The sequence below is a fragment of the Camponotus floridanus genome, unplaced genomic scaffold (genome assembly GCF_003227725.1).
Source record: "Camponotus floridanus strain SB8 unplaced genomic scaffold, Cflo_v7.5 scaffold18, whole genome shotgun sequence".
Taxonomy (NCBI): Eukaryota; Metazoa; Arthropoda; class Insecta; order Hymenoptera; family Formicidae; genus Camponotus; species Camponotus floridanus.
This window is the reverse complement of record NW_020229303.1, coordinates 3125445-3151425: the sequence shown is the minus strand read 5'-3', so window position 1 is coordinate 3151425 and position 25981 is coordinate 3125445. Positions and strand designations below refer to the sequence as shown.

The following is a 25981-nucleotide window of genomic DNA, read 5'->3' as shown; positions in this document are numbered from 1 at the left end:
GTTGTGGGGAAAAGAGAGAATAATAATAATAAGAATCCAATAACCGCGATCGATCGGACGGAATTGAAAAATCGCGATTGCTCGCGAGATGCAAATATTGCGAAGAAAATTATCAATGAATCAATAAACAAATGAATCGGTTGCGGGACCGTACTTTTTCTCTGTTGCAAGCAGAAGTAAGAAATAACGAAGCGACTTGTTGCGCGACAAGTTTGCGAGAAAGAGTTTGCGAAGTCGGAATGTTCTTTACTTTAATCAAACGCACAATTGCTTGCGATTTACATCGGAATTTACTTCAGAGCGTTTCGCGATTATTAACACTTTCGGAAATTAGATTCGACGAAATTGATCGATCCTACAAGACAAACAGCCACGTTGACTATCGCTTTGCAGTTCATTGGGTGAGATTAATACGTTTACGGTACTGCTATAGTTCGTGTTTACCGTAATTGCCTTGTTGATCTTTTGAAGCATATCGACGCCTATTAATGTACCTAATAATTGCATAATTGCATAATTGCATATTGGAAAAACATGTTGTACTCTTAGAAAGTAGGCTTTGTTTCTAAACACTGCAGTGAAGTGTATCTTCTGTCAAATTGAAAAAGTATACAGAGATCGTAGAAATATGATATACATAACTATATAATAACTCTACAATAACTACTCTACAATAAATAACTTTACAATAAGTGAGATTTCAGGTTATTTATCTAGATTTAATATCGAATAAATACAATTATCTTCCTCTTGCGAGCAAATGACAAATTTATCTGCATTTTCAAACGTTTAAATATTTAAAAATATCAATAAGCATATGTGTATGCAATCATTCAGATTTCAGATTTATTTCTATAAGTTCAGAAATCTCTAGACATTTTAATTGTTCTAATATGCAGTTTCTGTACATATTTAAAAAATAAATAAAAATAAAGAAATATTTAGAGAACGATAAATCTAATCTCTCTTTTTTGAGAAAATATATTTTCTCAATCATAGCTCAAACATTTAAAAGTTTTTTTATAATATTAGCAATTGAGACTTTTAAAAAATCTAATCATTAAAGTTACTTCCGAGATTGTTACACTATCTTTGGAGAAACGAATGAGTTAGATTGAAGTAAGAAGAAATGCTACGTTGATATGGCAGAATCCTGTGGAAGAACTAGTGTAACAATGTAACTAATATAACATTTTAATAATATATATCTCTGCTATATTACAATTACATGGACATAATAAAACATAGGAATAAAAAATAAAAAAATTAGCAATAATAAAAAAAATAATAAAATACGATAATATATAAAAATAAAAAGAAAATTTTCAAGATTAGTAACAATAAAGTAATGTGATATCATGTGATATATATATTCTTTTAGCAAATTGTTTTATAAAAATATCTTTAGACAACCTATAATTCGGAATAAAATTTGAGATAAAAATTTTGATTTGTAATTTTATATGTTGGGAAACACATATTTAAAAGAGCGAAATAATGAATATATATATATATATATATATATATATATATATATATATATACAATCGTGACAATTATAATATTAGTATGACTGAAGTTATTTAATTAATTTAATTATTTAATTATTTAATTAATTTTTCGATAAGTAACAATTAATGATTTGGAAATTATGAAGATATTTTAGATATTTTCGTTTAAAACACATAATTGTTAAACTTATTTTAATAAATAATTTATAAATTTTATTCTTTTGATATTTTCTCCCTCTCTTAATACATGTGTATATACTTTGCATACATACATACATACATATGTATATTAAGAGAGAGAGAAAGATCAAAAGAACAAAATTTATAAATTATTTATTAAAATAAGTTAATAATTATGTGTTTTAAACGAAAATATCTAAAATTTCTTCATAATTTCCAAATCATTAATTGTTACTTCGTCGAAAAATTAATAAAATAATTAAATAATTAAATTAATTAGAAAATTTCACTCATATTAATATCGCAATTGCCATGATTGAATTTTGGCACCTCATTTTCTCTAAACGATCCCGTATCTTGTCACTCTTTATTGCAAAAATCGAGCTATGTCCCGATTCAATCTTCGTGATCACCTAATCGATTAGATATCTTTCCTCTTTATCAAGCGCAAATATATGATGTTTTCCGAACGAAAATAGACGATCGTATTGCAATGCATTTATCGAATTGAGGCGAGAAAAATCCTTATCGCGTTATTCAAATATCCTCCTGCGCATCTGCGATCGCGTGTATATCAAATATTCCTCTCTCCGCTGCTTCTCTCTCGCTCTCCTCTCGTGGAAAGCGTAGAATTTTGGATAAAAGACTCACGTGGAGTCTCAGTGAGTAACGTAACGTATCCCCAGGATGCTTCCTATATTTCCGCAGATCCTTCCTGTATATCCCGCGACATGCTCTCTCTCTCTCTCTCTCTCTCTCTCTCTCTCTCTCTCTCTCTCTCTCTTTCTCTGTTTATATTCCCTACAGTTGCCGTTCGTAAATTACCAAGCGACACGATATCGTCGAGCGTCCTTATCTCTCGTTCTAGCTCGCGGGGGTGTAGCTCTCGCAAGGGAACAAACAACGAAACTGGAGTTAGAGTTTATTAGCTTTAACAGCTAGTCATACGAATCACGATTGTGAAACGTGATATCGGTGCAATTAGCAGCTCTACGACAATTATTGTTGAATGGGGAAGATTCACCAATGTTCATTGCGGGCAAAATTTAACGATGAGATGATTCTAAGTTATTATTACATTGCTACATCGCGTGATCATATTACGAGAATAGAGAAATCCCGAGTTACGAGCCGACGCGTGTGTCGCATACGTTTATTCCCCTCGAAGAAGTTATCTAACAGCTTTCCTTCGCCTTCGAATGACTCGTTCGATCAGAAGTGAACTGCGGAATTTCGCTTTAACGAATGTGCTTGTTCGAAAACAGGCCGAGATTGGATCGACACGCTCGGCTCACCGTGAAATGCAAAACCGAGGCGTTTCATGGCACGGTTGGGAAAAAAAATCGTGGCCATCGTCGCGAAATCGCGGGCAAAAAGGATACAAATACAGATTCGCAGATCCTGCGAAAATGGCTTTTCGATCGAAAGTTGTCGCGAGAGAATCTGCGAGATGGAAGAAGTATCGGGGAAAGAAAAAACTTGGTTCACACCGGCGATTAGAACGATGTTGATAAAGTCGGCCATTTCTACTAACTTCCCCTCGCGAACTCTGAAAGTTTAATTGAAGTTTATTTACCGCGTGATTTTTTCCTTGATCGCGCGTCAAGAAACTCCGCGCGAGAACGTTTCACATTTTTTGGATTGGAAAACCCTTTGGCGAATCCTTTTGTGACGCTTCTCCTTTTATCGTACAAAATGTCGACAAATTTTGGGATGCTACTTTGTCAGACAATTATGTTTTCAAGATCAATTATTCCTGAATTTTTCCTACAAGAATATGTCGCATGTATTTCGATAATACGTCAACTTAATGAAAAAATGTAATTGCTTTAAGCTAAACTTTGCAGCGTCGAAAATATTTTCGATCTGGAAAGATCTGAGGATGATGTATGATTCGCTCTAGCTGTTATACAATTTAAATATATTATTTATCCGGATGGAAGAATAAAATATAATGTCGCGGGGGATGTCAGGACGAATTCCATCGATATTTTGTTGCGAGGAAATAAATGCTGACGAGAAGGCGGTGTAAAAGATATCCGAAGAAAGAGGCAGAAGAGAGAAGAAACGCGTACCGTTACGTGTGCATTCCAACGGTATGCGAAATTGATCATTAAATTGGCCATTAGGGAAGTCTTCTGGCCGCGTCGCAATGCGTTTCCGTAATTGAGAAGGGAGGAAGGACTCGACCGTGTCGCCAATTACTTTTATTTCGACCGTCATTGCAGTAGAACTCAATTACGCTTGGTAATACTCGGGAAAATTACATTCTCATCCTTTTCGATATATTTACATCCTCAGATTTCCGAATTCTGATCCTTTGAAATATCGTTAGAGAATCTTTTCAATAGTTCGCGAATATGCTTTATAATTCCTATTTAATGTATGTATATGAAAAATTAAGTTTATCTTTTTCTACGATTTAGAAAAAAATAGACTATTTTTCATCATCAATATATACCAAAAAAATCCAGAATTTGCTATCTAAATCTTTCTTCTTTGAATCTTTTTATATTCTAAAGTCACAACGAGATCCTACGTTTTTCTCTCGAATTGCGCTATCTCGGAACCAGATAGATATCTGTACATGTCTGTCACAAGTAGATTAAAGTCAGAGAAGTCGAGGATTCTCATTCGAATGTGCGTGTATCCGTGTGCGTATGAATGTGTGCAGCTTTCCAACGGTTAAACGTCAATGTCGGAGTAAGCAGTATGTGTCGTTCTCTCGTATATAGTCTCGAAGCTGAGACCCAAAGTGTCTAGCAGACGCAAAAATTGCGCGATCTAAGCACCTGAACACACCTCTCTCTTCCGCTTTTTATGTGGTGCAGGACACGCGACAAACTCTCCGAGCGGCTTCTCAGTGACGTGCTAGCGGTAGTAGCGAATAATGCTTCGTATCCGGCGAGCAAAAACGGAGATTGCGCGCGAACCAGTGTTTTTCGACCATCTTTTCGGTCGAAAAAAATTCCGTTCACGAAACGCAAACGTGTCTCTTGGACACTCGGCGCACTGGAACGTTACTTCGCGATCGTGTCCAGCTTCGACAAGGAGAAATTATCTCCGGGAAATTGGTGGAATTAAGACGCCAAAAAGCGACGTTCATTCCGGATGCTATGGCGGTATTCCGTAAAGTTTTCATTGAGCTCGAGGAGTACGTATTTTCGCAAATTTCCAGTCCGTCAAAGGATTCACGGCGTAGCGTAATCAAAAGCTGCTTAATACCAAAGATTAAATTTAATCTCAGTTATAACTTGCAAGAACAATTTTTACAAATTTTCAAACTTTACGAAAACTATATAAACGTGAATAATTTTTACTGACAAAGATTATCTCAAACTTACTAAAAAGAGAAAAAGAAGATATGACATCAAATAGATAAGGCCGTTACATCGATTTCCGATTAGTCACTTTGCATGTTTTCGACTCGAACAAATCATGCGTTTTCGAATTTTATCTGTTAATTCGAGCAACAATCGCCGCGGGTGCGCAATTAATTAAAAGCTCGAAACGACAAAGAAATTTTCGAGAGCGCATTTCAAATGTCACGTTTCTCTCTCGGCGCTATCCCGGGGAAATTAATCGGAATAGTTCGGTTGTGGTCAAAAATTTTTAACTGTCCGCTTGGAAACCACTGATACGCAGTTGTCCAATAATCGATTAAGCGAGATTAATCCGACTTTGTGTGTAGACGTATTATTAAACAAACCGTAATCTGTCTCGCATTAATTTAAAAAAAATATTGTAATCGAGTGAAAATTTGCGGGGATATCACGAAACATTTCTCTGTCATATTTGATAATTGCATTATTTTATAATAGTTTAATATATAATTAAGATTTTCAACTAAATTATTATAAATTTTCTACTAAATCATATAAAATAATAACATATTTTAGCAATTTATATAATACACACGTTGATATTTTATCATTAAAAAGACTCACGTAAATTTATATGCATATAAAAGATTTTTTAAATAAATATTATATTTACTTTTAACATTTATATCTTTTTAATATATCTTTATTCAAAAAATTTTTTTATTTAAAATTATATGTGCCATTATAAAAAAGTGTCAAGTTTATTTTATGAATTAATCTTTTAATTTAAAAATTAATCGATTTTAATTTTAAAATTAATAAATTTATTTAATTTATAACACATCGGTATATTGTTTATCCAACTATAATTTTGCGATTGTGACAATCGATTCTGTATTATTGATTAAAATTAGTACGTTCGCGCTTTAAAGATAGCTACAATTTTAATCTTCATCTTTTCTTCGTAATTGGCACGATTATTTCTCTTCTCACATTGGGAAGCTTCGTTTAACGGTTTACATAATTCTCACAATAAATTTATTCCGCACGTGTCGAACGGTACACCGTATTAAGCGAATTCGCGCGTCCGATCTAATAACAGTACTCGCTAATTATATCTCATAATAATCTTCGCGCGCGTCACGCCTATCTATTTTACAGTTCATTATTTATACCTTCGATTCCTTTCGTGCACAGAGATGACTTATTTGCTCTTACAAGAGCGTCGATAATATCACTGAGATTATTGAGATGAAAAAACGCATTTTTGGACATATTTTTGGATCCGCACTCTCTGATGAAAAAAAAAAAATAAAAAAAGGAATTAAAAAATATTAAATAATATTAAAAATATTAAATAAGTGATTCTTTCGTCGAGAGGAGATCGCTTCATCTTCTTTCGCGCAGTGAATTATCGTAGGTTCTCGCTTGACGACGCATCAGTATCGTCGACTGGCCGTGAACTTTTCCGACATCATCGGGAAAGTTACCTTCCTCGTTAACCACCATCGACGAGCGTGGACGATGGAGAAGATACGAAGACAACTTCTTCCCTCCTTCTTCTCCATCTTTATCGTACCTTCGCTATCTTCTTTACCTCCATGTCTCTTCACGGTGAGCTAAGCGCGTCCGTTAGCTGGGAACGTCGTTTCGTCTCGTTTCCTTCTCGTTTTCACGCCATCGCCATCGTGTCGACCGGCCGATACCGGCGTGATTTTCTTCGCCTCCCTTTTCATTCGACCCTTTTCATTCTCCTCCTTGGGAAGAAATTCCGGATCGAATGAAAAACTCGAGGAGGTGAAGCAAATTCGAATCGCGATTGGAAAATAGAATCAAGCTCGAGTTCCAATGGAAAATTATCATCAGGAAATTAATGAAATCGAGATGAAAAAGTAGAATTCAAATTTTAAGAAGTGCACAAGAATAAACGTGTTGAATAAATTTCATTATTTCGAGTCTCGAGACTATAAATGCTTTGAAAAAATAATTGGCTCCGAGATTACGAGAACAATACGTATGATACTTATATAAATATTAAATAAGTAGAACGTAAGAGCATTTTTTCCCCTGGATCTGATGTGTCGCACGACCGGAAATTAACAGATTGTCATCACGCGACGATCGCGTTCGCTCACTCGAGACTTTCCTGCGATATAACACGGTATCTTGGTTGCTATTTCTCGTATAATCCTATTTTCCCCTTCATCAACGTGGCACTTTCCCTAATGGCAAAGAAAAGGATCGCGATTACCACGGCAAATTACATTATCATTAAAGCAGTTCTTATTTTCTGCAAATCCCTAACAAGAAGCTATCAAATTTCAAAGATTTGTCAAATTAAAAATAATAATTATTAATAAACTGGCTAATAGTTCCTAGCTATAAAGAATATAAGGTAGTTTATCAATTTAATTGAAGAAGAAGAGTAATTCTTTCTGAAGGGATATAAAAATCCAAGAGTGTAAAATGTAATCACGTTCTCTGCTCGATTATTTTATTTTCAATCAGAATGAAAATAGGGATGAATAAGAATTCATAAAAAAATTCAAAACATGTTAAATAAAAATACTAAAAAAGTTAAAATGTCTTTTGCATATTTTTATTTTTCATGATCTTGAAAGAAAGTCGGGAAAATTTTTCTAATAATAATTTTTTATACGTATATCCGTGAATGTAAATTAAATTACTGTTGGTAGAGTTATCGTCGATGCGCGATGAAATAATATGAGCCTATTCGCATTTTCATTTTTCGTTATAGTTTGATTTGATGCGCGTTCTGCTTTCTAGCGATACTTCCGCAGCGAATTTTTCCATCGTATTGTTTTAGGGAGCTTCGCACGCGCGATCGCGGCCGAATCTAACGCCGATAAGAAAGCTCTGACTGACGTCTTCATTGTTCGGTTGAAAGTTCGCCGCGCGGACAATGAGGCTATTCGTAGCCGGTGCAACGAGCAGAACAATACTTGTCGGCACAAATATTGCTCGTGCACCGGCGCTACTTTATGCCGGTTTCTTACAATGAAGTTCAACGAGACTGAATGTATTATGAATCTTTGACTTCCCCGACGATAAAACACGCGGTAACTTGCAGTTTTCGAAAGACATAGCGTGTAAAGAATGAAACGCAGACTGCATTATTACTAGGGCACGTATATAAAATAAACAGGTGCGAAATAATTAATTCGATGTGACTTCTCAATTATTTTTCAAGCTAAATTTTATTGTCTTTTGAACTTAAATTTCGCAAAGGATATAAGTAAATAATTTAATCGTGTTTTCCCCTCAGTGTTTTTAATCCTAACGGAATTAAATCAATTATTTGTTAATTGATTAATTAACGAATAATTGATTTAGAATTTATCAATTTCAAATTTGTTGTAAAATTCTGATCAAAGAAAATATGATTATCTGGTATTCTGTATAGAGATATATAATTTATATTATCGTATATATTATAAAAAAATTTATAAAATATATGTATACTGTATAAATATGTAATTTTATGTAAATCTTTTTATTTTATTTTACGCTACGCATACATTGCTCTATTTTAGATTTGTCTGTGGTTCGCTTTTATGTTGTAGCCATTTCAATAATTGCACCACACATTGATTGGTCATTTATAATAATAACGAATATGCAAGCGTTCGAGAGAAAATAAATCGAAATAACATGACGAAATTATAACGTTAAAATTTGTTTAAACGTTTTATTTCGGCGAGTGCGAGTCCTTCACATTTGATTAATCATCGAACCGTGTGCGATATTGTTGAATCATTGATTCGTTATTAAATGAGATTCTTCTCATCTCTAATGAACGAATTGATTTAAACATAATTATTATATTGTAATATCTAAAGAATTTCGAGGAAATAAAACGTCATTTATTTCGAAATCAATATTAATTAAAATAATGCGATTTACGTTTTAAAGAATCGGAAAATTTAAAGAGACAAATATAATGATGTGAAATTAAATGCACAAAAATGAAGCGAGAGTGGACATTTTTATAAACAAAAGTTTTAAATTGTACTATTATATTTCACATAACGAAATTATGTGGATTAAATCGCAAATGATAATTGCATCAAGATGTATCGAAAATTTTTATGCTAAACAATTAATTGTGCGTTCAATGAAAAAACACTTACATTCGCGTAAAAATAGACAGCTGTACAAAAGATGATGCATATTAGGAATTTGATTGTTTGATCATGGACAATTGTGACAAGGACACCATAGATACGGACTCTTTGGAGTTCGAGGTAAATGGCATTTATATCGATGTTGATTCATATGAATTGCAGCTGTAATTCAGTTAACATAATCCAGCGATAATTCATCTCTCTATTTATTTTAAAATAATTGTTTTATTTGAAATGATAATATTATGCAATGTAACGTAACGTAACAATTATTTATATTTTAATGTACCATTAACATATGTACTTAACTCGATGATTTATTATAATAAAAATCAGAGAAATATATTATTTTAAATATATCTTAAATATATTTAAGAGATCGACTTTTTTATATTTTTACAGGCTACGCAGTTGTCACTATGTCCGAAACGATTAGACTTGAGCAAGGGAGGCCTGTCAAGGGTCCCTGAAAGTGCGATTGCTTTTCCAGCGATAGAAGAGCTCACATTGGGATGGAACCAGTTCAATAATGTCGACAACAATCTAAAACTTCTGCACAGGTACATACACATCTTTATCATGTCTACATTCAAACATGATGATTTCTATATACAAATGATTAATACAAAGACCCATTTGATTCCTTTTGAATTTAGTTTCTTTCTGAAATTAAATCGACTGTTTGCGAAATTCACTCCGAGATAATTAGAGCGAATAGATTAATCCCTATCTGATAAAAGTAGGAAAAATGCGAGTGCATATCCGCTAGTGAAACAAAATGCGGCAAGAAACTACGTGGAAACTTTAATTGGTATTTAATTCATACGTAACTCTTTCGGTCTTTTTCTTTCTCTCTCTCTCTCTCTTCTCTCTTTTTCTCTTTCTCTATTTCTCTTTCTCTATTCCCTCACGTAGGTTTCCCAAACTTCGTGCCGTCCATCTGGAGTGCAACGATCTCCGCAGAATCCCGAGGGAACTTCTGGAGTTGCCGGCGCTGACCTATCTTAATCTTTCGGACAACAAGATCGAAATAATTCCGGCTGACATCTGCCAACTGATCAAGTATGTACATAATTTCTCATGTGCTCACGTATGTTTATTTAATCATACTGCTTATTTATTTAAATCAGTTAAGCAAGTAATGATTTTTTCTCTTGAAGAGATCTTTTTACTTTATGCTTTGTTATCGGAAAAGATTAATCATATACATGTGAAAATTATCTAAAATCTATATAGTAATTTATTTGAATGAATTTTGATTAAAAATTTATTTCGTTTTTTATTCTCGAGTGCATATTAAAAAACATACTCATGACAAAATCGATCTCGAAAATTTTCATTTTTTCCCTACATTTTATTTATCTCTTGATTGATATTAATATTACTACAATAATATGTCATACTCGATGCCTCGATAACAATTTTATTGCGCATTGCACATTTAAAATTAATTGATATTAAACATTGATATATTGAATATTTACATTTACGAAATTTATTTTATCAATCGGTTGCTGCCGATTCGTACATATTGCATTAATGTGCGCACAGCTAAATTTTCCCTCTACGCTGCCTGATTTATACGCGTCAATCTAGGAGCACAATTAATTACCAACACATTAATCACGCGCTATTGTCGATCAGCTCTGATAACGGGCTCCTGTGGAAAATCAGCGCTCGCGATAATGATCGAGTAACACTGTTAATTCTCCGTTTTGTTAAAAAACACATGATAATTATCGATGATTGGAATAAACTCGAGAAATATATAGAAAAAATATCAATTAAAAAGTATTATATATGTAACAAATAAAATAATTATTTCGAATTTATCATTCAGCTGTATGAAAAAATTCTGAGAAATTAAAACGAGTAATAAATCTTCTCATCAATCTGATAAATAATCTTTGACATATAATTTATACTCCATTTTTAATTCTGAAAAAGAGAGGAATATAATAGTTTTGAACTTTAATAAAAAAATTAATGAGACATCCATTCATCATCTATTAAATTACATTACTTTTTTCTACAAAAAAACTATGAATTTAATAATTTTCGAAATTTATTAAATAAGAATATTTAATATCATCAAACACAAAATAAGAATAATGAAAAAAAATTGAATTACGTAATGATTGAGTACTTCATTTCATCGTGTTACACATCTGATCTTGCAAATATATCTTTGTCATCTATTCTGTACTTACACCAAGTGAGTTATTTATTCGAAAAGAGAAAGAGAGAGATCGCAACGAGATATGATAGTCAGTCATGTGATTTTGGACAACGCGAAAATCGTCCCAATCTCATGCAGATAGGGGACCGCACAAACGAAACGGAGATTACGTAAAATTTCTCGAAAACCGCTTTCCATCGACCGGAAATGGGGATCCCGGCACTCTGGCGAGAAGAGGGGAGGGAAGGAACTACGGGGTGTGAACACGGCGACGACGATGACGACGTTGCACGCGTGTGCACCTACACACGCAAGATACATATTCCACTTCATACATCGTTCACCATCGGTGAATCTAAAGGCGAATCTAAACAATCGTTGGAGACAAGTAACTCCTTTTTTCCTCCCTTTCAAGATACTTGCATGTATAAATAAATTTCCATTCCACTGTCATCAAAGATAAGATAGTTAATCCTACGTGATGAAGCCTTAGCATTGCTGATTCATTATTGAGTAAATTACAATTGAAAATTACAATTGAGTAAATTACAATCGAAAATTTTAAATTATTGTTATACAAAATTTCAGGCTCATTTATCTCAAAATGGGCCTTTACGTGCTCCAAAAAATAATGTCGATTACGTAAATAAATCCCAACTATTCGATCTTGTATGATCTTTAATTATAATATCCTAGATTACGAGTCTTTACATATTTCAAGAACTCATTATCTGAGGGATAAATCACTCATCGAAGAATCTAAATACGATTTCGCCGCTTTTTAAGTCGCACGCGGAGATTTCCACCCGAGTCGTCTCGCACCAGTGCATCGACATACGAGGCGACTCCTGGTATTGCTTAACCCCGTTTCTACTACAGAAAGACTCGGCACTTAAAAACAATTTTGCACTCATTCATTTTCGACGATCACTTGAAATCGAACAAAGCGTTTAAAGAACGAAAGAAAACCGCGAGAGGTCATTTGAATTAAAGATTATATACAACGATAATGCGGGGATGGAAGAGAGAGAGCTTTTGTTGTCTCAGGTATACCTCTCGGTTGACCCAGATACCTAGTAAGAACAAAGAATCTCAAAGACAAAGGATCTTAAGAGACGAGGATCTTGGAGAAACTTAAACCTTTATATCCCTGATATAATTAAATTTGCTCAATTTTTAATTCGCACTAATGTAATTAATTTTCCCGCGCGAAGATCTCGCCATTTTGGCGATAATAACACTGATGACGTTGTCAGCTATCTGAGTAACTTAAATGTCCGCGGTAATTCCATGTAATCTTCCCACTGTAAAGCGCGGATATTTCTAAAATTATCTCGCGCCCCGGAGATTCGGGCAGAACATTTTGACAGAAACGTCGCGTTATTCTACGAGCGGCATAACTTGTTACACGTTATTCATCCGGGGTTTAAGGCATTACATGTAACAAGGATTTCGTACCAACCGCCATCGCTGTCGGTGCATGTTTGCATCGAGCCATGGCGCATTATCGCTCGGCCCCGCTTCGTACACCGACAGAGAACAATTTCTGTTCTGTTACATCAGAGTGGTCAGCCAACCCATCCTCGCGTTCATACCACCTCCCTCTCCCGTTTCTTTCCACGGTACTTGAAAATCCTTAAGAGGAGAATAAGTTTGCCTTTCAACCGACCTCTTTAGTCCTCGAAAGAACGATCGCGAGCGTACATCTTTACGGTCGCGGAAACCCCGCCGCAAGAAATCCCGCGGTCGCGAAAAGTTACGATGGATTTTCTTCAGCCGATGATTAAGATAATATATTCGGCAATTCTGAAAATTCGCGCGTAGAATCGAGAAAATATCATCGTGAAAATTTAAAAATATATATTGCGTGAAAATTGAAATGGATATAATACTTTATGTCATCGATGCTGAAAATTTTAAAAAAGTGTACCATTTGTGAAAAAACTTCTTGTCAAGTTATAATGTAACTTATAGCGAAAACATAATATCGATTGCGATGAACTTGGATACTCCAGGACTTTGTAGCATTTGGAAAAAATGCAACACTGTGAGATGTAGTCAAGGAAATAAATCATTAATATTAAAAGATCCTCAATATACATATTATTTGCGTGCATTATACATTTGTATAACACATATTCGTTCAGTGTAAAACAAATTTACAATATAAAACTATTATTGATATCAGCAAGATGCTAATATAATAAAATAACATAGTTACTAGTTAAAAAACAAAGTTACTAGTTAATATTTGTGGTGAGAATTTGAGAAATTTAAAAATTTGAAATGTTTAAATATTTTTCTACGCGCTACATATATGAAAAATTAAAGCAACAATAACCGATAAAAATTATAAAAAGCAGAAGAAAAAATATATTTGCAAAAATTAAATTTATAAAATATATAAACGAGTGTTTTCTGAACGATATCATCTTATGACAACAATCATCTAAGAATATACTCCAAATATAAACATTACCTGGCTCTTACAAACGAGCGTGTACGCAGCAATAAAATAACGAGAAATGGCAAGGTAGAGAGAGAGATAGAGGTGAGAAATAACGAATGCGCCTTCTAAAATAAAATGACAATAGACTTCGTTAAATAAACTAATCACTAATATTAATAAATAATCACTAATCACTAAATGCCACATTTATTTACTATTTGCCATATATAAAAAAAGAAAATTCACGCACATAATTCTTTAATCTATCTGCTTTCTTGGTTATTTTTATTTATAATCCGTAATTATTTCTGTTGTAATTATTTCTCAATCTATTTATTACAACAATTCATATCTTATCGTGTTTTATAATTTTAGTTTAAACCTTTTATAAAACTCTTTTCTTTAATATTTATCAATCTTTACTTCTTTACTTTATTATTAAATATCTTAGAAACTTAATAAATGTCTTTAATTTTTTAATTGCCTAAAACGCAAAAGCTGTTACCGCTGAAAAAAATAATCAATTTTCAAGTGATTGATAAATCTATGAATAATAATGAATAATAATCAAAATATAACGTATATACATTTTAAAAAAGAAATAAAATTTCGAATTATTCGCCAGATTATGCTTTGTTGCGTTTACTACTACAATCGCTATTACTTTGCAAAAATCGAAAGTTTGTCCGACGACACAGATGCTTACTGCAACGAAGTTTTCACTATAATTCGAAACTTTCTACTCAAGTGCACATCCTGTGGGCGGCTCGTTCGTTTAGGTTCACCGATTCGCATGTCCGAAGCTTTGCGAAAAGTTACACCGCTACGCTACGTTGTAAAAATTATAATTGGCGAACAAACTCTTTTGCAAAAGATACATAATTTCTCTTTCGTTAATATTTTAATTAAATATAATGAAGAGGTTCTTAAAATAACTGATTAAAATGTTATCCAATGAAAAAATTAATTGATAAATTCTTTACATGCTTTTACGTTATTATAAATCAATAGAATCAATTCTCTTCATATCTTGCTGTCTCATATCCATAGATTTTTTCGATAATCCATATATATTTTTATGCTAAATTGTTTTCAAGAAATATTGCACGAAATGCTTCACATTTAAGAAAAATAACGGAGTGCAAAAAACCCACAAAAAATTTATTTAAATAAAAATATTAACTTATAAAAAATATATTTATATAGAAAATATATTTATATAGAAAAATATATTTATATAGAAAATTTATAGAAAAAAAATATATATGTTTATTTATAGAATTATATTAATCCTTTAAATATTAGAAAAAATACTACTTTTTTGCTAACGTTAATTATACTTATATTTTCTCTCTCTCTCTCTCCCTCTCTCCCCCTCCCTCTCTCTCTCCCTCTCTGTTTTTCTTTCTCTTAATAAAAATTAATTTTTTAAACATTTATATTATATGAAATAGCATGCGACATATTTCGCTCATCTACTTCTACGATATAATCTTTGTTCATTAAACATAATGATTGTTACAGTCTGAAGGAGCTGATCCTTGATCGTAATGTCATCAAAGATCTACCAGACGAAGTGATACGGCTAAAAAATCTGAGGAATATTTCCATTGTCGGAAATTTACTCAGCACTGCACCGTATTTTTTCAACATGCGAGCTCTCGCCCTGACGGTATGTGAAAATATTTTACGTATTGTCTAATGATTATATATGGAGTGATTATATATGGCGTTAATAAAAGTTAATAATAAATTCACGATATTTATAGCATTGTTAAAACTCATTTTAAATTATCTGTAAATCGTGAAATAAAATATCAGGGAGAATTTCGAGAAATTCTATTATATTTTATAATTTCACATGTGCCACGTAATATCGAAAATATTTGTGAAAAATAGGAATGCATTGTTAATTATTACCTAAAGCCAGCTTAATGCTTTGTTAAATTATAACGAATGCAATAAAACACGCAAAAATTTCTAGTAATATCAAGTTTATGAGTTCTAAGCAGTTTTTATTGATCCATTTTATTAGACCTTGACCGTTGCAATTCAGCTCAACTATTCACACGTGCTTATCTAACATTCTATTCTATACTTATGTTCCAAAGATATACGACAAATATGTTTCATCTGTAATATGCTTTAAAAAAATTGTAGGAAATTTCAATTAAAAATATTTTAACTTTCTCATGTCTACAGAATATTAATAAACTACATAATTTATATTATATATGATATACATATATAAAATCAATTAATGCGAAAATATTATATATTACAATTATAGATTAATTACTTTTTTCTATTTCTATTACTGCTATATTCTAAAGAAAAATATTATAAATATAAATATAAATTTAAAAATTTAATTATACAACTTTTCTCCAATTTAACCTGTCTCTCTCACGTGAATATATCAAACACATCACTACCTAAAAACAACGATTAGATGTAAATAAAGATACAAGGATTTTTAATATTGAGAAAAATGTCTTCGTATAAACACTCTCGATGATACATTAATCAAAAGATAATACATTTGATAGCACATCTAATCAGAAGATGATACATCTAATCCTCTACCAGAAAGAAACTGTACGAGAAAAATTTTCTTAGCTATATTTGTACAAGATATTTTACATTAGAATAATTATGTCAAGTAATTTCCTGTGTGAATTAATTTTAGATTGATTTATGACCCAGCTTTCGCCAGGTACTGCCAAAAATTCTGTAATATTCAGTAAGTTGTTCCCCTCCACGGAAATCTTTAGTAAAAGGCGAAAGATTTATTCGCGTGATTGAAGGGAAACATGAATCACAATCCGAATTTGTAATGACCCTCTTATATACACTACATACCGCATTTCACTTACAAGAAACATTTCGATTCCGTAGACATCTAGTGGCCTTATCCAAAAGCTGTCAGTATTTAACTCGGAGCCTTAAGGCCCACGAGATGCCTTTATAAATCCTATCAAAGAAACAAAAAGTAGTGTTTAATAAAATTTAGAAAAACTTTCGCGATATTTCTGAAAATTTTTTTATTAATTAATTTTGTCAACTTTATAAATTGACCGATTTATTGTAAATTTTTAATTTTAAATTTTAAGTTCTGAAGAGAAGTTTCAATTTTCTATCTTTTAAATCTTTCAAATTTTTCAAAGATAAGTATTATTATCCTTATATTATTCCACAGGAAGTTCTGTCAAAGACAGATCATGGAAAGTCTTATAAAGAGGAGAAAGCGATGCATAACAATTTGCACAAAATTAATCTGAGGAACAATCAATTGAAAGGAAATATAATCTTGGGAAATTATGGCGTAAGTTTATCTCTGCTATATAAAACTCTATTTTTGATGTTTTTTTTTATTTCTTATATTTATTGTTTCAAAATCTATCAATTCTAAACAAGCGTTCTTTTAAGAAAAAAATCATATAAAATCAATATAAAAAGAAAATGATATAAAACGGCTCTATAATTTTTTCTGTTCGCAAAGAATCTAACGCACCTGGATGTCAGCGAAAATAGCATTGAAAAATTGGACATTAGCGCCCTGCAAGAATTAAGAAGTGTACGCTGCGCTCGAAATCATCTGACAGAATTGACTCTTTGCGGCCGAAATATCGTATCACTCATCGCTGGAAACAATAGTGAGTGCAGACGCTTTTGCATGTGCTTTTAGTTAAGTCGATTAAGTCAATGAAAAAATACCGAAAAAAGCAGAATTAAACGAATTAGATGAAAAAAAAATAATAAAATAAATGCAATTTGTACAGAACTGAAAAAGCTAACTGTCGAACCTGTGCCAACTAATTTGGAGCATCTGGATGTTTCCTAGTAAGTAAATGTCTGTGTACAATATACATATTATAGTGTATAATATATACACATATCGATATTTAAAAAAATGACAGAATATTTAAAAATTATTAATTAATCAATATAATTTGAAATATATTTCTGTCTATATATTTATGAGCTTTGCTTTATTTTTTATATTAATTATATTATTAATTATATTTTTTATATTAATTTTATATTAATTTATATTGTTAATTTATATTATAATTTGTTATAAAAATACGAAAATATTTAAAAAATCTATTTAACACGATATTTAATCTAATATATGTATTTCGAATATTATATGTATTAGTGAATCATCAATAACATGTATTATAAATAATAATATCAGATTTAATATATTTCTCTTTTATCATTTCATTAATTTTTGTCTTACGTAAAGATTATACACCATTTCAGCAACAATTTAGATGCATTGCCGGAATGGACGACTGAATTGCCAGCGTTGCGCGTTCTTTTCGCGTCGCACAACGCATTGACGGCCCTACCAGACAGATTGCTGTCACAGCCATCGAGACTGGAAGTTCTTCATTTGCCTCACAATCGATTACAAGCCCTACCACCGCCCCGAAGACCATTGAACATTGTTCATTTGACCCTCCAGGGCAATATGTTAACCACTCTACCGACTAGCTTCTTCGCCAATACTGAAAAGTAAGACATCAATCTTCCTCGCTGATTTAAATGAACTCATCTATCAAAAATTATAATCATAAAGACGCTAATAATAATAATAATAATAACATTATATAATAACATCTCATTTATATGCAACAATAATGGCGAAACGTGTGCATTATAAATTTTGAAGAGAATCGATCTTAAGAGAAAATTAAAGTTTCCAACATGTGTATCCTGTTAGCAAATTGTATTTAACTATCCGAAGTGAACTTATCGTCGTTCCCTTCGTCGTAAACGACGTAGACTGCGCCTCGCACTTACGAACTCCTTTCTAGGATGAAAGTTTTGAACCTCTCTAATAATCGGCTCTCTGAACTACCGTATCGCGAGGAAGCAGGCAGGAGCCATCAGGGATCACATACCTTGGAGAAATTATATGTCACGGCGAATTGTCTGACCGATACCGCTCTGGATGCTCTCGCGAAGTTCACGTCCCTGAGAATTCTTCATATTGCTTACAACACCCTGGATACGTTACCGGAAAGGTAAACGTATATCTATTTTATGCGAAGAGAAAATCATCTAATCCCGTATCGTGACGGAACGAAATACAAGATGTGTAATAAAAGAATTAATTTTTCAGTAAACTGTTCTTTTATCTCTCTTTCGAATAACTTTATTAATATTCATTATCGATTATTGATTTTCTAGAACTCTTAATTAAATTACAGACTTTTTAAAGGGATCCTGACTTTTAGAACTGATAAGGATATTATTTTATCGCTTGTGTGTTGCATGTGTTAAATAACATATTTATTAATGTAAAGCTATTTATAATTAATCCGAAAAATCTTGCAGCTGCATAGCCGCGTGGGGCGACCTAGAGGAATTGGTGCTGTCCGGAAATCGATTGCAATATCTTCCGGACAACGTGGCCAATTTGCAACACCTGCGCGTGCTACGCGTGCATTCTAATCGGCTGTTAACGTGTCCCACCTTTGGTAAAACGGCATCCTTGAAGGTGAGACTAGAACACGCGCGCAAACGTTAATCGAGCAATTTGCAATGTATATGAGATAAACGAAATACCGGAGACTGAAATCGCGAGATCCGAATTTAAGACTATTACATATTCTCTTTTCACTTAAGTGGAAAAAATATACAAACGCGTTTATTGAAACTTTATTAAAGTGCTATTTAATTTTTCGTATTTATTCGGAATTGGCCTAGAAAGTAAAAGACTGTAGTAATTATCTTTTTACACATATATTTTTATGTAAGATATAAATTATGATTAAAAAATGTGTATAAGAGGATAAATAATTCAATTAAATTATACATAACATTCCGAAATACGCAATATTTTGTAAAGTATATGAATTACAAAATTATAATCTTTTTCCATTATAAAATTTCCATTAATGATTTTTATTATATCTCAATATTTTGAATAAAATAATTCTGATAAATTGAATAAAATAATTCTAATTCAATCAAATAATAATTATTATTAATTATATATTATAATAATTATATATTAATATATTGATACATAATATTCTTAAAGATTGTATGTATAAAAATATTGATAAATATTGACAAATATTGATATGTATAAAAATATATTTTTATTCGGTGAAATGTTTCATAAAAAAATAATACTTGCAAAATGTTCGTTTATAACGTAGAAAATTTATAAGGAAAAATACAAAAATGTTAATGACATGATTCGAAATAAATAGATGAAACGAGTATAACGGGTATAACGAGTATAACGGAAAATACGATCTATTATTTTATCCAGGTGCTGGATCTCGCGCACAATCAACTGGATAGGGTAAATCTTGCTACACTAGTGCCACCACAATTGCAGTTTCTCGATATATCTTGCAATTCCCGATTGCACGTGGATCCACGACAATTCCAAGTTTATAGATCTCAGAGACCAATATCTCTAGTGGACGTATCTGGACAAAACAGGCCCAGTTTGCCATCTCATCCGCATCAACAAGAAATTGTCGTAGCCGAAAAAAATGCCGAGCAACCGTGGCGGTTAGGCTTTTCGGAAACTACGGGTTCTCGCGAAAAGTAATTATTTAATGATAAATATACAATATATATGATATTTCCTCCTATAAAAATGTATAGATAGAAAGATAGAAAAGAAATAGAGAAAAAGATAAGAAATCGATAGATAAAAAAAGATGTTAATCCTTCTATTTATTTATCTATCTATTCTATTTTTGCTATTCATTTTTATTAAGAAGATTAATTCATTTTTACGAAAGAAATCTCGTTATCTCCCGTAGAACAGACAATATATTGTATTACTCTAAAAGCTCAAAGAAATCTTATTGTTTGCACGCAGGCTATACATTTCTCAGATACGAATGCCATCCTTTTGTAACGTCGAAGGTCTATTCGGCATATTCGATGGAGGTTCGAATCAAGAAACACCTAGTGCGCTTCAAGAGATGATCCCGCGTCTCTTGCTGGAAGAGCGAACTATACGGGAGACGTCGAAGGAGTACCTGAAGTATACCTTACTGTCGGCACACAGAGAGCTTAGGGAGAAGGGTCAGAAGTACGGTGTGGACGCGACTCTCGTTCATATTGTGAAACTATCATCACAGCAGGGATACCCAAAAGCCTCGACCAAATACTCTTTAAAAGTGGCTTCCTCCGGGGAAGCAAAAGCCGTTCTTTGTCGAGCGGCCGGTCCCTTGACTCTTGCGTCTAAGAAAGCTAGAGAAACAGTTAAAAATCAATTGGGCAACGCTGCTATGTTTCCGCTAGTGGTACCCGACCCGACATACGAAGAAGTGACTCTAGAAGACGATGACGAGTTCGTTATAGTGGCTAATCGGAGATTATGGGAAGTCTTGAGCATCCAAGAAGCCGTGAGGGAGGCCAGAGCCGAGGCCAGTCCCGTTTTAGCCGCGAAGAGGCTGCAGGATCTGGCGCAAGCCTACGGCGCCGAGGATAATTTAAGCGTTATTGTCGTGAGATTGGCCGGGCCGAGTCCAGGTGACATGGATCAGCTGATGCGCGAACTCAGACACGTTGTTGGCAAAAATAGAGGCCAAACCGGTGACGGCGCATGTCCCTGTCCTTGTTGCGTGCCACCAGCGGCGCATAAACCTCCAGCGGCCTGCTGTTGTCACGCAAGCGAGGGCTATTATCTTAATGGCGTGTTAAAAAATATAGTGAACAGGTACGAGTAAAAAATAGGATCGTTATACAACATATCGTTATACAAAGACCTTGGTGGCGAATAAATCGATATATCGCGAGTTTATGCGACGTTAAAATATAGATATTAAATATGCAAAGAAACAATATTTGTATCGTCCACCAATTTTATCATTTTTATTATATCTTTAGGTATTTAAATAATAAATTATGTATTTATATTTCAAAAAAGTAATATATATATATATATATATATATATATATATTAATTATAATAAATATCAATTAATTAAGAAGACTCGATCAGAATATTTTTTGCAATATTAATTATCAGTTTTTAAGATCAAAAATAGACTTCTCTATCGAAAATATCTAAATTTCTTCCTATTTATTAAGATTAGAATATTTCATTTTTTTAATATATAAAATAATTACAGAAAAACGTTGAAAAATTTTATTCCTTTCAATAAGATTCATAGTAAAATGTATTTTATTTTTCGCAGATCCAACAAGGTTCATGGGGGTTCCGGAAGATACTTTAAGAATTCTAGATCAACACAAGAAAACGAAAGCCCTCCCTACAGAGATGATCGCAGCTCGCCGAGTGGACAGTCCGATCAAGCTAGCGACAGTACTTTTAAGTCTCGCCATCCATCAGGAAGGATGTGGACGGGAAGCGCGGCTTCGAAAGCGACGAACAAAGCTCACCAGAGCGTTCTCGTGCAGGAGACGCGGAAGGTAAACCTCTCGAATCTCTCCCATTAATTTGTTCTCGAAAAACTTTGCCGAAAAATATACCGACATGTGCGACATAACGAAAAAGCGCTGTAAAAATCGCGATTCTTTCTGTCGAAGTAGCAAATATTGAAGAAGAAATATTGAAGAAGAAATATTGAAGAAGAAATATTGACCCACAAAACATACAAGAGTACGATTACAAGGAATATAAAAAAGAAATATAAAGTAAAAAAAGAAATATGTTGAATTTATACTGCGAAGAAAATTAGTGTGCTACAAATGATTATTAAAAAAAATTCTGTTATATGAACTGTTATCAAGATTATATCAGCAACTGCCACATAATCAAAAACTGACTTATTCCATTTACAGTTACCCCACATATCCATCTATGACTTAATTAATTAACGAATTAATCGAATTTTTTTCAATAATTATTTCCGACATACTTAATGACACCTGCCCCTTGTATTTAAAAATTTAAATCGCTCTGTTTCAGGTATCACCGTGCATGCCTACTCAGGAGGACGCCGTCTCGGAGAGGTCCGGTGTCCTCAGCGAGGAGCAATTCCGTTGCTGGGAATACATGCTCGAGCAAAACACTCAGCTGTTATTCGACAAGGAGCTGGACACCCTGACAAAAGCGCCTTTGCGCCAGGCGAGGTCGACACCGCAGTTGAACGGCGGCAACTTGCCCTTTTTATCAAAGAGATTCGGCAGTGCGAGATCTTTCAATCCCACGCTATCGCGACCGCCGGTCGTCCGTTTCGGCAGCGGACGAAGATTGCTGAATGGCGGACCGAATGCCGCCTATTTCGGCAGCCTGCAAAGGCTAATGCCTTATAATCTGGAGTACGACTTTGCTGTCATCCAGGAGAGGAGCGGCATGGACTCGCTCGAGCAGGATGCCACGAGGATGCAGCAATATTGGGGCGTGGCTACTACCGAATTATAGTGCAAACGAGGATCTACTGACCTAACAAGAGAAGGACAAGGTTAAAAAGAAGATAGAGATGCAAAAGAACGAATGCGGTTCAATGATGAGTGAGGATTAAAAGAGTGACCTGTTTATAAAATTGGAAATCCTTCGAAGAAGCTTTCATATTATCGTCGTAGTATATTTAATTGCGATCTGACAACTCGACGTAAGGCTATTTGCTTGAAAATTGCAAGGCGATAGATTAATTCCGGCGAACAATTCAATAACCGGGAATAATTTATCTCGGATAGCTCGCGACGACGCGAAGTATATATGTATAATTGCAGCTTCGTAGTCTAATTATCACATTGGAAGCCGTAATTAATAGAATACGGCGGGACGGAGAGGAACGTCGTCAAGCGCAAACGCGCACAATCGCATTGATATCGATCGTACTGATAACAATGACGCGGTAATAACAAGTCGCGAGATTCTTCATGCAACCAACGTGCAACAGAGCAGGATTTATACCGTAACTTTGTAATTTACCGCGACCAAATCCCTGTGTAAATAAAGAGACCCGCGCGCTTCTTTACGTTGCACGAAGCTCGCTTTATTCCTTTATAACGGTAGATATGCGAAAGATGCTACGTTATCGCGAAAACGACTTTATAACGTACGCGAAACGACTGTGCAGAGAACAGGCCAAGTAAAAGTAAGAGATTGAAGGCAAAATTCGTTCATAATCTTTAAGTTTTTTCTTCCTTTTTTAACATTATTAGAAAATTTCTCGCCTGAATTTTCTTTTAAGTTGTCTTGCGTTATTGCATAGTTAAGTCTTAATTATACTCGATTCGCTCTTCCGAATTTTTTTACCACATGCTTCACACATACATATCTTTTTTAAAGCTTAGAATTATATTTTACGTATTAATTTTCTGAAATTATATTGTACATAGATTCTCTTTTATATTTTACACGTACAAGTACAATTTATGATATATTCGTATGTCGTGTGACACTTTTTTACGATAAATTACGATAATGCCGATAAATACGTGATACTAATGGATGTGCCGGACGATCTCGTGCTTTCAATGTTGTAACAATGCGTGCACACCATGTGTCGATATCTCGGCTTTTAGAATATACATGATTGTCTCTAATGAATCGCGTCACCTCATTTATGAGATAATTTCGTAAATGTTATATTACATTGATTAAAATATAGATTGGTATTTTTTTATACGACAGTTTTTTTTGTACATCGTTAAATGACGAAAAATTAGACTGTGATACTTAAGTCAGCAATTTTGCGTTTTATTTCACACATAAAGAGTTCTCCATAAATTTAATTTTTTTTAACGATTGCTAAATACAAATTTTTCACCAATTTTTTCCGATTTTTAATAAGCAACATTCAATACATTTATAAAAACTTTTTTCTAGTAAGATTATTTAATAAAAAATTAAATTTAATAAAAGAACGAGATTGATCAGAGATGCTGCATATTATGAGAAAGATTAAAGTCGCATTACAAAAAAAAATGATCCAAGAGCATGCTTCCGAAATGAGTTCATTATTTTCATTATTCTTGTCTTTATCGCATATATCTCGTTTAATCGTTAATATGTATTTTATTCCTTTTTTTTCATCGGAATTATGCTCTTTGATTAGAGAAAAAAATCATACAAAGAAATTATTTTGTATAAATATAAAGATATTTTTGTATTTTTTACCGTAATGTAGAATATGCCCCGGAAAAACGTATGTTCCAATAACAGATTTATTTATTTGCCTGAAGTGTGAGAATATCCTTTTTTAAATTTAAAATTATTTGAAAAATAATTGACAAACAAAATTATCATAAACAAATTTATTAATATATTAATATATAATTAATGTATCATAATACAAAATATAGCAAAAATCTTCAAAATTGATTACTTAATATGTGATATACATATACATATATGTATAAATTAAATTTAAGAAAATCTTATTTTGTAAAAATATTGAATGGATACATACATGCACAAATATTTAATACAAATATCTCATATATATCAAATGCTATCGGTACATACATTCTCCGGGTCATTATGTAAAAAATTGTACCTGAGGCTGGACCAAATAAATCATGACACGCAATTATCATCACTTTTAACGCAACATGAATGAATTATATGTCGCAAGTAGCGACGTATTCAGCATTTAACGAGAATATTTAACATTTTGATATTCATTACAAAATTTTTGCGTCAAAAATTTCAAATATTTAACATTTTTCGAGTATTTCAGACTCATATGTACACATTGAGAGAAGGCAAAAACGATATCACGATTTCATTTATTTGTCATCTTTTTTGTCGTTTTTGTTATCTAATCGAGATCTAATCGAAACTTTTTCAACGTGTGAAATGTAATACCTCTTTTATTTTTTTCTTTTTTTTCAAATTTCAAAGAGTGATCAAAGTTATTCAAATTACAAAAGAGACTAACAGAATTTATCAAAGAGAGAGACAGATTCGAGAGAGATAAAATTCGCTCAAATTTATTGACTGATTCTAAACATACCAATATTCGTTACATTCTAATTTGACTTCCTGTCTATCTTTATGCGTCCGCATAATCGTGTAATCACTTCCTTCCGCGATTCAATCGCAACAAGTATAAAGTCAATAGACGATGATATTTTGATCGCGTCTGCTTATCTGATTATTAATTTCTCCCCATCGACCTTGACAGGTGTTATTTTATTTCTAGAGCGCTTATTACGCCGATATCGAATTTTTCTGTCTGAGTCGTGAAAAGAAGCCAGATGGTAGATTAAATAAAGTAAAACTTTTTGCT

General features: G+C 32.9%; 1 protein-coding gene, 1 long non-coding RNA gene and 1 other non-coding gene across 4 annotated transcripts in view; 1 reads left to right on the top strand and 2 right to left on the bottom strand.

Annotated features, from left to right (window-relative positions):
• Positions 1–23512, top strand: part of LOC105250930 (PH domain leucine-rich repeat-containing protein phosphatase 2) — a 62506-nt gene extending 38994 nt beyond the window's left edge. The window contains exons 5-17 of the mRNA XM_011257326.3: positions 9562–9719; positions 10075–10221; positions 15312–15459; positions 16987–17112; positions 17290–17443; positions 17570–17630; positions 18057–18311; positions 18614–18823; positions 19137–19299; positions 20083–20366; positions 20647–21492; positions 21974–22208; positions 22708–23512. Of these exons, the coding sequence (XP_011255628.2) occupies positions 9562–9719; positions 10075–10221; positions 15312–15459; positions 16987–17112; positions 17290–17443; positions 17570–17630; positions 18057–18311; positions 18614–18823; positions 19137–19299; positions 20083–20366; positions 20647–21492; positions 21974–22208; positions 22708–23163 (3243 nt within the window). The 3' untranslated portion in view covers positions 23164–23512. The remainder of the gene's footprint in view (positions 1–9561; positions 9720–10074; positions 10222–15311; positions 15460–16986; positions 17113–17289; positions 17444–17569; positions 17631–18056; positions 18312–18613; positions 18824–19136; positions 19300–20082; positions 20367–20646; positions 21493–21973; positions 22209–22707) is intronic.
• The window catches only part of LOC112637570, a 94392-nt gene that overhangs the window by 60969 nt on the left and 7442 nt on the right, over positions 1–25981 (bottom strand). The window lies entirely within an intron of this gene.
• On the bottom strand, positions 16487–16608 carry LOC112637579. Its single transcript, XR_003122617.1, has one exon. It is a non-coding gene; the product is annotated as a U5 spliceosomal RNA (small nuclear RNA).